The sequence below is a fragment of the Kogia breviceps genome, chromosome 5, assembly GCF_026419965.1.
Source record: "Kogia breviceps isolate mKogBre1 chromosome 5, mKogBre1 haplotype 1, whole genome shotgun sequence".
NCBI classification, from domain to species: Eukaryota; Metazoa; Chordata; class Mammalia; order Artiodactyla; family Physeteridae; genus Kogia; species Kogia breviceps.
In genome coordinates this window covers 91,914,066-91,927,609 of record NC_081314.1, presented here as the reverse complement: position 1 = coordinate 91,927,609, position 13,544 = coordinate 91,914,066, and the positions used below count along the sequence as shown (strand labels likewise).

At 41.8% G+C, this 13,544-nt stretch overlaps 1 protein-coding gene across 1 annotated transcript in view; it reads left to right on the top strand.

Annotated features, from left to right (window-relative positions):
* The window catches only part of TMPRSS7 (transmembrane serine protease 7), a 40,139-nt gene that overhangs the window by 20,960 nt on the left and 5,635 nt on the right, over positions 1–13,544 (top strand). Inside the window, exons 10-15 of the mRNA XM_067035360.1 lie at positions 1,687–1,793; positions 4,953–5,089; positions 7,198–7,305; positions 9,841–9,951; positions 10,742–10,858; positions 12,154–12,331. Coding sequence (XP_066891461.1) covers positions 1,687–1,793; positions 4,953–5,089; positions 7,198–7,305; positions 9,841–9,951; positions 10,742–10,858; positions 12,154–12,331 — 758 coding nt within the window. The remainder of the gene's footprint in view (positions 1–1,686; positions 1,794–4,952; positions 5,090–7,197; positions 7,306–9,840; positions 9,952–10,741; positions 10,859–12,153; positions 12,332–13,544) is intronic.

Sequence of the window (13,544 nt, the reverse complement as noted above, 5' to 3'; positions counted from 1 at the left end):
ATATTTAAACACAAGTTAGAAAGAAGCACACCATACAGCAAAGAAACTATAACATAAAATATGATGACATAACTGAAAAACCAAATGTCTATCAAAACAATAAAAGTCAATGGACAAAATTCATCTGTTAAAGGAATAAGACAGTAGGATTGAATTGCAAAGTATTATGTAAAACTTAACTGTATGTTGTTTTTAAAAGACAAAATGAATTTAAAAAGTGATTTAGTAAAGTTGAAAATAAAAAGATGGGAAATATCTTACTAGGCATATGTAAACAATCAGAAAGCAGGGAGCACAACCTTAATGCCAGACAATGCTGAAATTACAGCATTCAGTGGGAAAAGGAGGGCAATCTGCAGTGATAAAGAGGGCAAGCCACTTAACGATCTAATTACTACAGTTATTTTTGCACCAAAGGATATAGCGTTAATACTCGTAAAACCTATATGAAGTACAAAGAGAAATGGAGAGTGCTTCAATAAGAGATTTTCCTTTCTCTTGGCTCATGACAGAGACAGTGAGGGACAATAAATAAGGCTAGGAAGAGTATTAAATCATACAAATAATGAGTTTGGTAATATATATAAACAGAAATTACCCTTTTAAAAAAATGACCTTGGGGCCTTCATAAATTGGATCCCAACAAAATAGTTAGTAAATTAAAAAATTAAAAGCTGGGCTTCCCTGGTGGAGCAGTGGTTGAGAGTCCGCCTACCGATGCAAGGGACACGGGTTCATGCCCCAGTCTGGGAAGATCCCACATGCTGCGGAGCGGCTAGGCTTGTGAGCCATGGCCGCTGAGCCTGTGCGTCCAGAGCCTGTGCTCCGCAATGGGAGAGGCCACAACAGTGAGAGGCCCGCGTACCACAAAAAAAAAAAAAAAAAAAAAAATTAAAAGCTATACTGCAATAAATAATCTGTTATCTAACTCAGATAGAATTTAAAACCTTGAAAATAGGGAAGCCAAAATTCTGCTCCCTGGAAATGTAAGAACTCTCTCTTAAATAATTCCTGGGCTAAAGTGAAAATGAAAACAAAAATTATGGCATATCAGATGTGATGTATGTGCATGTCATACAATGCCACAACAAGGCCAGTTGCATTGCATGTGTGTACGTGTGTGTGTGTGTGTATGTGCTCACTTGTGCACGTACCACATAAGTAGGTGCTTCCCTTGTTTGATCTCTTCAGAGAAGACTTAGGGATGACTCAGAAACTTCTGAAATACAAAGATTTAATATGAAGAGGATGCTGATTCATTCCTCCTTTATCTAAAGAATCAGAATAGTGCCTTAAATAAACTGTCATTATTGTCATCTAAGGAGGAAAGTGTGTAAACTTGCTAACAAGTGGTTGTTTTCAAAGTTAAGCTCACTTACTTGGAGGAAACTGAAACCTAGAAGTGATCTAATGTATCTATCTCAGCTCATCACACTGGGGCGTCACAGCTGCTCCTTGAGCACAGGGTGGGCTGGGGGGGCAGCTTACTTCCCTCTTTGTCGTGCTCTCCTCTTCAGGTCAGTTTGTTCAGAGGAACTTGTCTACCCAACCAAGGGCCACAGGGCTCAAAGAATAAAATGCCCTTAAAATAGCAAGCCCAAGGAATGAGTTCTGAGTAACAAAATCTTAGTCTGAAACATATTCTTCAATTGAGTCACTTTTCTGACTTACGTTTGTTTTTCATAGACTCCCCTATCAACTCTCGGCATAGCACTGAAATTCCATAACTATTCAATAACCAAGAAGAATATGAAAGGCTGTGACCATGGATGGTGGGAAATTAATGAGCACATGTAAGTGGTTTTCATATGTGAAGAATCTAATGAAAAGCCTCACCCGGGAGTTCAAAGCCTTGGATTCCTTTCCCCCAGAGGGTCTGCACTTTACTAATTACAGACAGGGGAACGGAGGACTACAGAAGTTAAATAACTTGCTCAAGGTCACTAAGCTCATAAGAGATTAATTAACCTAGGATTCAAGTCTTTATGGCTCCCAAGTCCTTGTTTCTATCACTGCTCTGTGCTGCTGGGCTATGGATGTACACGCTCCGTACTTTACAAAAATAATTGGCAGAAAAACCATTGCAGCCATGGAGGAAAATAGTAAATAGAAGTCCTGATGATTACAAAAGCTAGAAACCATTAGCCAATTCTGTGCAGTAGGAGAAAGAAGCTGAGAGAAATTTAGGTGCCTGGGCTTCCCGAACTGATATAGAAGGTCCTTACTCTCTCCCTTAATTCATCCTTTAGTTGTTGTTATTGTTTACTTGCTTCTAAAGTTATAATAGGTCTTGTAGTAAAAAAAAAAAAAAAAAATACAGGATGCCCTGTCTTTGCCGAATAGCTTCTCAGTTTACTTTAAGGAAACTTGTGAAGTTAACCTGAGGGACTTGTCTGCTAATTCTTTGCTCACAGCTATTCCTTGAATGAAAGCTTCCCTTTCTAAATGATTTTCCTGAAAAACCTTCTTTGATTTCCTTTAGACTCTTAGATGACTTGCTAAATAGTCATTGATCCTAGAATCAATGACTTGGAATAGAATCTCCCTGATTTAATGGCTTTCTTGGATCCATTATTAACATGTGGCCTGCACTCCTTTTGGGAGTATTTTTGAATCACGGGTCTATTAAGGAGGAGGCAAAAGACCTAGGTTCAAATTGCAGCCTTGTTGTTTAGTAGCTACATTAACTAGGACAAATTATTTAATCCCTTTGTCAGTCTGTAAAATGAGGTAATGAGGTGGGGTTTTCTGGTAAGCATTCAATGAAATGATGCTTACCACACACCAGAACATCTTAGCTATGATTAATATGATTAATAGGATTGCTAAGGAAATGACATTGGATGCATAAATACTATGGAATGTGCCCCAAGGCTTTAAAGATACTGCATTTTGGTCTTTAATTAGAGGTCTAGAAAACAAATCTTTACAAATCTATTGTAAGCTTGTATGCTTAAAATAAAGCAGTGCTTTGAAAATGAGATGCTTTTCCCCCCCTAAGTAACAAGCCCTGCCATCCATGATGTATTGCTGCCAAAATATGAAGAGTTTCCTCCTGCAAATACCAGGAAAGCTCTCTGCCCTAAATACTTTCCCTGAAGGACCAGCTCTTCATTTTGTCTTGTGGGTTGGCTGAAATACTATCAGATTCTTCTGATACTAGTTGTACCCATGGGATTTAAAATGCCAGCCCTTCCCGTTATCAGTCCTTTTCATTAGAAAGGCTCTAATTGAACTAATTCCTGGCACCTTGCTGCTAAGGTCAGCCTAAAGGCTTTGGGTCTGTCATGGAGAAGGAAGAAAAAGTAATGCTGACACCAGGAAGCTTAGTGATCCTGAATTCAGAGAACATAGGGGTGGGGTATGAGTGTTCAGGGCAACTAGAATGCAGTATACAAACCTGAAGAAACGGACAGCCTTCCTAAGCTTTTGTCCAGGAAAGTTCTGGAGGGCAATGCTGTTGGTGCATTAGAAAGTGCTAGGGTTTAGTATCCAGTGAACTGTGTCATAATGCTGCCTCTTCTTACTTGCTATTTGAACTTTAACAAATTACTTCACCTCTTTATGTCTCAGTTTTCTTACCTGTCACGGGTCTGCCCATGTAAACTAACACTTGCTGGGTTTCTCCAATCTCTTGCTTTATTTTACTTTCATTTCATAAACCACCACTACTCCCCATTACATATTGTCCCCCTGTAAACTCCAGCCCAAGCATGGTTTCATGCTTGACCCCTTTCCTCTTAACTCCTCTTTAATGTCGAAGTGAGGCTAATCTTTGCAAGAAAACTCTAGTGAATATTAATGGAGAATTCCAATAAAAACTATGAGATACAGATAACAATCATCATGATTTTAGAATGCAGGCTTCTGATCCCAAGATGACCAACTAGAGTAGACTCTGGCCTCAAGAGCTTGACTAGGTTTTCAGGCACCTCTCAGATGCTGGCTTCTGCTTAGCCAGGTGGCCACCTGCAGCTGCTGTCTCTTCCTCGTATCCCAGGAGCTGGTCTATCCGCGGATCAGCTCCTGAACTTCAGTCAATCGCAAAACATTCGTCCTGAAATATATATGAATGCTTTGAACTGTAAAATGATAGGTTACCCCTGTGCTCTTCACACTGAATGCCAACATCTGATCCATGAAATATGTGGTCCCCAAATGCTTTGGGGACCTGGAGTGATGGGCATTCACAGATTCCAGTGGAGGATGTCCCCCTTCAAGCCTAGTGTCTACTGTTTCCCTTTGAGAAGCAATAGACACCTGGGAAAATCTTGCTTCCACAAGGCAGAAGCCTAACTCACCATGGGCCCCAGTGTAATTATACTTCATGTTCCACTAACGGCAGTGCTCATGTAAAGATTACTAATAGGAGGGACATTTTCTCCTAGGTGATGAAAAGAAAAACCAAGGTAGGGGAATATTGCAGATAGACATCACTATTTTGAAATTTTGCCAAGGACAAGCCCTGAAATGCATATCAGAGTTCAGTTTAGATTGAAACATTGTTGTTTTTTGCCTTAAGTGTTGCTGGAATTCTCTTCATGTTTTCAGCCTGAGTTCATAGATTCCACTCTGCCCTGTAGAGAGGTTTGTGGCCAGAGTAGGCAATTCCTTTTTTGTTAGACAGTTATTCATGTTCAAAGAAGAGAGAGGCCTAGGAGAATTAAACCCGTATTTCTTCTAATTATAAGTATTGGTGAGGAAAGCAACAGGTAACAGATAGTTGGTAGTACTGCTATTGTTTTATTTAGCAGAGGAGAAAATCAAGGGGACAGAAGTGACTCAATGACAATCACTTAGCATAGGATGGATAACTGCCATCAGCTCTACCATAAGCATCTCCGTTTATGAAGCTCAAATGACCAAAGTATCAGTGAATTTGCTGTTGACAGAAGACAGGAATGCAGTTGACAGGCCCTCATGCTGTGTGTCCCCCTACCCTTACTCCTCAGGTACTGCGGCTCCTACATGGATCACCAGACGATTTTCCGAGTGCCCAACTCCTTGGTTCACGTTCAGCTTCAGTGCAGTTCAAGGCTTTCGGACAAGCCACTTTTGGTGGAATATGGCAGTTACAACATCAGTCAACGTAAGCTGGTGATCAGCCCCTTAGAAAACAGTAAAGAAGGGTTAAACAGAGGCTAACACTTTATGACTCTAAACGTTGAGAATTTAAGGAATGAAAACTGCTTCTTTATTGCTGCTATTGACTAGTATACTTTTATAATAATATTTAAATAACTATATAGTAGGAACAAAATATATGATAAATATTACATACAATTATGTATTTATTATGCTGAAGTTTAAATTATAGAAGAAATAATATCTTTGTTACAATTGAAAAATAGTTTCTTACATTATTCCTGAAATATAGGACAATTTCTTGATTCATTGTTCTTTCTAGCCATAATTTTTTGTAAATATGAGGTTTACGCCAACATTTGATGGATCAGAGGGCAGCAGTTGCAACTCACTGTGCCTTCTGATGTGTAGAAGGACTGGTCTTTCAAGGAGAGTCCAAATATCAGCCTGCAGAGTGTTGAACTTCACACTGAGGACTGCTGGAATAGTGGCCAGAAAGCAGTCAGCAGAAAAGGCAATGTCTGAGGGAAGTCATTAGTGCTAGAGAGAGTAGATACTAACTCAGGAAATTCTCAACCCGTTTTTTTTTTTTGTCTTAAACAGTAGTCTCTGAGGTTTAATAATCTAATTGTGTTTTTTTGTAGTAGAAATTAAAATATATGACAATTCAAATAGGAGACTTTCGTCTGTATTCCACCTACAGTCATTTCTCCTGCCCCTGGGATGCCACCCTGTGCTTGAAGAAACAGTGATTGGGTCTCTCAACCCATTTTAAGAGGGGGAAAGTAAGAGTTGACCACTTAGGAATCCATGAGGTTAAGTATTGAGAGAAAGCTCAGTTAGACCCTTCCTTCTTTGCCAATGCTAATATACCTGCTTCTGGATTCAGAATTATTACACTTCTGAATATCAGAATATGATAAATCCCATCAATGATACAGGTAACTAGTAAGCTATCTTATTTTTAACTCTTATTTCAAACCGTGAATACTTCCTAGGAGCTCATGCTCTCCATCGTGTGCCATTGAGTTAGTGGTTGACCGGACCATGCACCCTCCCCATTCTTTCGCACGAAGCACAGGCTAGGTAGCTTATAATGAACAGAAATTGAACAGTCCTAGAGTCTGGAAGTCCAAGATCAGGGTGCCGGCATGGTCGAGTGAGGGCTGTCTTCCGGTCTCAGACTTCTCGTTGTGCCCTCACATGGCAGAGGGGGTGAGAGCGCTCTGTGAGGCCTCTTTTTTTTTTTTTTTTTTTTTTAATTTTTTATTTTTGCAGTATGCGGGCCTCTCACTGTTGTGGCGCGACCTCTTTTATAAAGGCAGGCACTCATCCCATCCATGAGGGCTCTGCCTCCGTCACTTATCACCTCCTGAAGGCCCCACTTTCCTCTACCATCACCCTGGGCATTAGGATTTCAACATATGAATCTGGGGGCTGGGGAACACAAATATTCAGACCATGGCAGAGAGAAAGGATTTATTAGTACTATCATGTTTAGTATAAGCCCAGGATTAAAGATTCCATTCCAGGGAATGGATCTTTGATGAGTAGCCTGGTTCAAGTACCCTAGGAGTCCTGAGTTTTGAAACCAGTCATTAATCTCTCTAGGTCCAACTTCTAAGATCAGGGGTTACTAATACATTTTGCCATAGAGATCCCTTGAAAATGTAATTAAAGGAACAGACCCTCAGAATAATGCATCTGGTCATAGGGGATTCAGAAACACCATAAGGCCATTTAAATTCCCCGGGGATTCTAAAGACTGCACACTGAGCATACTGGACTCAAAGGCATCTTCCAGCTTTCTCTTCCTTCAAGTCTGTGATAAAGCCAGGTTGCTGAGTCGAGGATGGAGGTGTAGGAAGTTGTACATGTAACCTGGCTGCAATGTTGACTCAGAGCTTCTGGTGGATTAGTTTGATTTCTTTGTTCTTAAATACTCCTTTTTGGCCTTTCAATTACCAGCTATAGCTTCGCTCTGATGGAGAAATTGTATAATTACTACCGCTATGTGGCCACTCAGCCACTTAACAATTCACATTTCTTTGTTAATGTAGTCTGGTGACTTTTAGGGACCCACACAGATTTCCTGTGTCTTATTGTCTCTAGCCTGTCCTGTTGGATCTTTTAGATGCTCCTCCGGTTTATGTGTCCCTCAGACCCAGCGCTGTGATGGAGTAAATGACTGCTTTGATGAAAGTGATGAACTCTTCTGTGGTGGGTATTTAAGCTTTTACTATGACTTTCTTAGGAATAAATAGCTTGTCAGGATCACTGTTGCTGCTGATGCATATCCTGGGTCTTTGTAGCTGTCATCTATTGCCACATAATAAACTATGCCCCAAACTCAGTGGCTTACAACAATCATTTGTTCTGGATCATTCATCTGTGTGTTGTCTCAGGTATGACCAATCGAGGCTGGGCTCAGCTGGGTGGCACTGCTTTAAGCTGTGGAGCCTCCTGAGCTTGGTTCCTCTCAGGTTGGGGTTGATTCAACTCCTCATGGTTCTTTTCCTTGTTGAGCTAGTGGCCTGGCCCTGGCAGTGGTAGAAGCAAAGGAGGGGTGACCAAAAATATAAGGTTCCTCTTAAGTCCTGGGCTTGGAGCTGGCACACCATCACTTGTGTCATATTCCATCAAATAGCTGAGGCCATAGTCAAGGGGCACGGGAGTTTATTCTGCACACTTTGGGGCCATGGCAAGGGTGCGGATGCATAATACTATCATAGAGAATGAGGATCTATGGTTAGTAAATCAATCAGCCACAATCTTAAACATAATCCTATTTTATTTTATTTTTTTGTGGTACGCGGGCCTCTCACTGCTGTGGCCTCTCCCGTTGTGGAGCACAGGCTCCGGACGCGCAGGCTCAGAGGCCATGGCTCATGGGCCCAGCCGCCCCGCGGCATGTGGGATCTTCCCGGACCGGGGCACGAACCCGCGTCCCCTGCATCGGCAGGCGGACTCTCAACCATTGCGCCACCAGGGAAGCCCATAATCCTATTTTAAAGCGTGGATCTTTCCTCTAGAAAGAAGTTCAGAATCTGCAGAGAAGTAAACACTTTCAGCATGCTCATTTATGGAGCACAGGTGTTGAGAATAAAAGAATTGATTTTTTTTTTTTTTTTTTTACCTGTATAGTTTGCATCAACATCACATTGGTAATAACTAAGTGGTGGGGTATTGGATATTCTTATTTCGGGCAGAGAGTCTCTGTATTGGTTTTTCATTACTATTTGCACATAATTCCAGAATCTATCTCCAGTTTCAGGGAGCAATATGGGGAGAATAGTTCACTGGACCATATGACACCACTGGCAACACTTTCTCCTAAAGATCCAGAGTTTAATTCCAATACAACTGCAGTGATGAAGCTATTTAATCTTTTTCATATTTTGGAGAAATATTAAAGTTAATATAACTAACTGAAAATTTATGTTCATAAAAAAATAACCTGTAACTCTACACCTTTTGTTTTTTATTGACAAAACAAAATAAAACCCTCTTAACTTAGGCTTCATTAACAATTTAAATCTATAGGGTCTTCTATTTCTTAAGAAAATAAATACCATTATATAGTGATTGAGGTTGCTTTTGTTTTTTATGTTATTTTTATTCCCTACTATTATGCTCCAAATGAAAGTGATTATTGTTACTTCGTAACAAAGACTGTTTTTTAGTAATTATCATTTCTCATCATGCCATGTTGGGAGCTATTCTCTAGGAGTTGACTAGGTACTAGATACTGTCATAGTAAATAAGTGAACTATTTCAGGGCAACAACGTCCTCTCCCCCTGCTCCTCACAAGACATACCTCTGAAAAAACAGGAGCAGGGCTTCCCTGGTGTCGCAGAGGTTGAGAGTCCACCTGCTGATGCAGGGGACACGAGTTCGTGCCCCGGTTTGGGAAGATCCCACATGCCGCGGAGCAGCTGGGCCCGTCAGCCATGGCCACTGAGCCTGTGCGTCCGGAGCCTGTGCTCCTCAACGGGAGAGGCCACGACAGTGAGAGGCCCACGTACCACAAAAAACAAAACAAAACCAGGAGCAGATAACAAAAATGATAACTTTAAAAAAACCCAGAAATGTCTAAGGAATTATACCTTCTAAGAGTGCTTGCTACTATAGTGTGTCTGTCACTGGTCTAAAGGCAATTACTGAAAATATTCCAAAGAAGAAAAATTATAACAGATTTACACTGGCATTTCCTAGTTCAGGGAATGAATGTCTCAGGGTAAAATAATTTTAAAGAGAGTTTTCCTTACCAATAGACTACAAGTCTGTTGTTCTTTAAGATCTCACATTTGTTAATCTAGTCAACAAACTTTTAGTGAGCACCTACTATTTGATCAGGCACCTGAAGAACAGAGATGAGTAAAACAAATTCCCCAATCTCAGGACACTCCACTTTGTTTAGGAAGGTAGACAAGTCCAATTTAGATAACAGTTTATGATTTTTATTTTCCTGAAAATCTTATGATGCATTTAATTGTAATTAAAGAAACAAACCACCAGAGTTTAATGTATTTGTCCACAAGCAAAAGTCATATCTGATAAACTCAAAGTGCTAAGAATTACACCAAAATTTAAACATCTGCTTTTCCTCATGGAGGTGTCAGTTTTGAGAAAATACATGTTTTGTTTTGTTTACGTCATCTTAACCATTTGCATGTTTTGAGGGGCACTGCTGGTCATCAGGGAGTCCCACTGATGTCTCAGGCTCACGAGTTTTCTGCCTGCTCTCCTTCCAGTGACTTTTAGACCTGCCTGCAACTCCAGCTCCTTCAGGCAGCACGGCCCTCTGGTCTGCGACGGCTTCAGGGACTGTGAGGACGGCCAGGATGAGCAGAATTGCACTCAAAGTGAGGAGGAGCCCTCTGCACTTTGCTGTTATAATCAGACTCTTCTAAGCACAAATCAAAATATCTCTCTTGGGTTAGGGCAATCGACTTGTCCCAGTTTCCCCACAGAAAATCCCAGGTCCCGGAAATCCTCCTGGGCCCAGACAAAGCGGAAGAGTTGGTCACTCTAACTGGGGTGGAGTGTGTGTGTGTGTGTGTGTGTGTGTGTGTGTGTGTGAATTCTGGAAGATTTTCCTTGCTGACTTGCTTTTAATGCTGTTCACGACTCAAGGAAACTGAGAATCGGATGTAGAGGGATTTGCCAGATACTGTGATAGGGTATGGTCTTTTCTAGCCCCTACAAAAACACACACTGCCAGAGTTGTGAACAAATGTGCAGTAATTCACAAAATCTGTCCATTCCCCACTGCCCCCAATGGTATAAAAGGACTGGGTATGGTGTTGATTTTTGCTCAAAAATTTTCTTGGAGAACAAGGCAAAGTAATGGCAAAGAAGCCATGGCTTAAGCCACTGATATGGCCAACTGCTTGGCATCTCCCCTACAGTGGAAGAAAGGAGAGACTATTGGGTTGATTCTCAATCAGTGCACCTGCCTGCATTCCTTTCAGTGACTCTGCTGAGATGCAGCGACGGGACAGTGTGGGGTTGCTTCATTTCCCTCTGCCATGTTTCCCAGAGCAGCAAATACTGATCCTGGGGCTAAGCCATCCTTTGTGGACGGAATTCAATGTCATTCACTCAAATCTGTCTCGGAGTAGGAAAAATTCTTTCTTCTTTGCTCATTTTTAGGTATTCCGTGCAACAACAGAACTTTTAAGTGTGGCAATGATATTTGCATTAGGAAACAAAATGCAAAATGTGATGGCACTTTGGACTGTCCAGATGGAAGTGATGAGGAAGGCTGCAGTGAGTAGAAACATGTTCCTTCTGATCCTTTGTATTAGTTCCTCAGTTGATCTGTTTTTCATTTTTATTCCCTTCTTGGTGTAATGCCCCAGGCAGAAGTTGCCACAGGCCAGGGAAGAATAGTAAACATTGGTGAACTGAACCTGAAATGGTTTCTCAGAATTAAAATTCTAGAGTGAATTCTGTCTTCTTTTTTGATAATAAGCATTCATGCACTAGATGTTTATACTGAGAACTTTCACTTTCTAATAACTCTAATCAAGGGATAAGCTCTTAAATAAAAAACCTATGAGAAAGGAAATAGGTACTGGAATGCCATGCCATGGATAACTTTGTTAATTATGCCTTATGTTGTGATCAATGTCAAGTGCTGGTTTGTTCCTTAGCTATGACCTGAGGACCTGAGAACAGTAATCCACCGTATGTTATTATTAGTTGTGTGGCTTCTAATTGGCCATGTGCCAACCTGTTAATTATGTATCCTTATCAATACTATTTACACTGGAAAATAATTGCTCTGCTAACTAGTTTTTCTTAACTAGGTGTTTTTTTAAAAATTAATTAATTAATTAATTTACTTTTGACTGCATTGGGTCTTCATTGCTGTGCGCATGCTTCCTCTGGTTGCGGCGAATGGGGGCTACTCTTCGTTGCGGAGTGCAGGCTTCTCATTGCGGTGGCTTCTCTTGTTGCAGAGCATGGGCTCTAGGCGCGTGGGCTTCAGTAGTTGCAGCGCGCAGGCTCAGTAGTTGTGGCGCACAGGCTCAGTAGTTGTGGTGCATGGGCTTAGTTGCTCCACTGCATGTGGGATCTTCCCGGACCAGGGCTCGAACCCATGTTCCCTGCATTGGCAGGCGGATTCTTAATCACTGTGCCACCAGGGAAGTCCAGCTAGGTTTTCATTTGTTTGGGACTTACAAATTCTCTCCCAAATCAGCACAAGTTCAAGGACACTCTCAATTCTGTTGCATTTGGAACTAATCTTTTTTCTCTACCTAACAACCTGAACTCCACGGCTCCTGTTCTTATCAGTACAGCTGTTACTAATAGGTCCCCTCCTCCCCTCATGTGTGTTATTGTACAGAGACTCTGTGTCAAGGCCTATTTTCAGGAGGGATGTAGTGATTTGGTGGTGCTGGTTTCAGACAGACCCCCATCTCGCCTCTCTAGATAAGCAGTGGATTTCAAATTGCTTATCTGGTTAGTCAGTTCCCAACCCAGCTCAAAACTTGACTGGATTTCCAGTTTTTCTTCCAAGTCTGCCTTTAATTCATGTGACCCTTCCTCTCCTGCAGCAGGAGGCTGCAGCAGGAGTCTCTCCAGCCTCCACCGCATCATCGGGGGCACCGACACCCAGGAAGGGGGTTGGCCATGGCAAGTCAGCCTCCACTTTGTTGGATCTGCCTACTGTGGAGCCTCAGTCATCTCCAGGGAGTGGCTTCTCTCGGCCGCCCACTGTTTCCATGGAAACAGGTAGGGCATCTCAATTCTTACTCTGAAGTGACCACAGACCACAGACCATACACCTGCCCCCATGTTGTGGGAAGAAGCTCCCTGTTGGACACATTCAATCAATTGGTGGTTTTTTATTTTGTTTTGTTTTTGTGACATCCATTGTATGCCGAACATTCTTTTCAGGTATTAGTGATATAAAGAGAAGAACACAAAGGAATATCAAGAATGAACAGGCTTTTACCAGACTGAGAAAATAGGTTAGGGCTTTCAAGTCAGAAGGAATTCTGTGGGAACATGTGAAGACGATGGAGTATTGGAATGTGTGGAGAATGGGTATTAAGGGATTACTGGGGTACAGGAATCCCTATTTAGAGTGTGAGGGTAGCGATTCTGCATCCAATTTCCAGGGTAGAGGTGGGGAGGATTCCCACAGTCCCAAGCAATTCTCTGACATTAGCTGGGTGTCCTATAATTCAACTCAATTCTGACTTTGTCTACCCAGATAGACAGACCAAACAGTTTAGGGGCTCAGTCCTACAAAACTACCCCTCTCCCCCTAATTCAGATGCCAATCCAAAGCCTAGGTTGTCACCGGAGCTTCTGACTGACTGGTTATAGAGTGGAGGTTCTAATGACCCCTTCCTTGGATTTTACTAATTTGCTAGAGCAGCTCACAGAACTCAGAGAAACATTTTACTTGCTGGCTTACTAGTGTATTATAATAAGATATAACTGAGGAATAGTCTGATGAAAGGCATGCATAGGGTGAGGTATGAGAAAGGGTACAGAATTTTCCATGCCTTCCTGGTGTGCATCACTCTCTCCGAATCTCCATGCGTTCACCAACCTGGAAGCTCTCCAAACCCCGTCCTTTTGGAATTTTATGGAAGCTTCCTTACAGAGCCATGATTAATTAAATCATTGGTCATTGGCCATGGATTCAACCTCTAGCCCCTCATTCCTCCCTGGAGGTCGGGAGTGTAACTGAAAGTTCTAACCCTCCAATCACATAGTTGTTTCTCCTGGTGACCAGCCTCCAGCCTTAGCTGCAGTCCCAAAGTAACGCCATTAACATAACAAAAGACACATTTGCCCCTCTCATCACTTAGGAAATTCCAAGGGTTTTAGGAGCTCTGTGCCAGAAATGGAAGGAAAACCAAGTACATATCACAATATCATGGGGGGGATCATGAAAAAGTCCATTAGGGTTGTCCAAAGGGCTCTGTCTGCC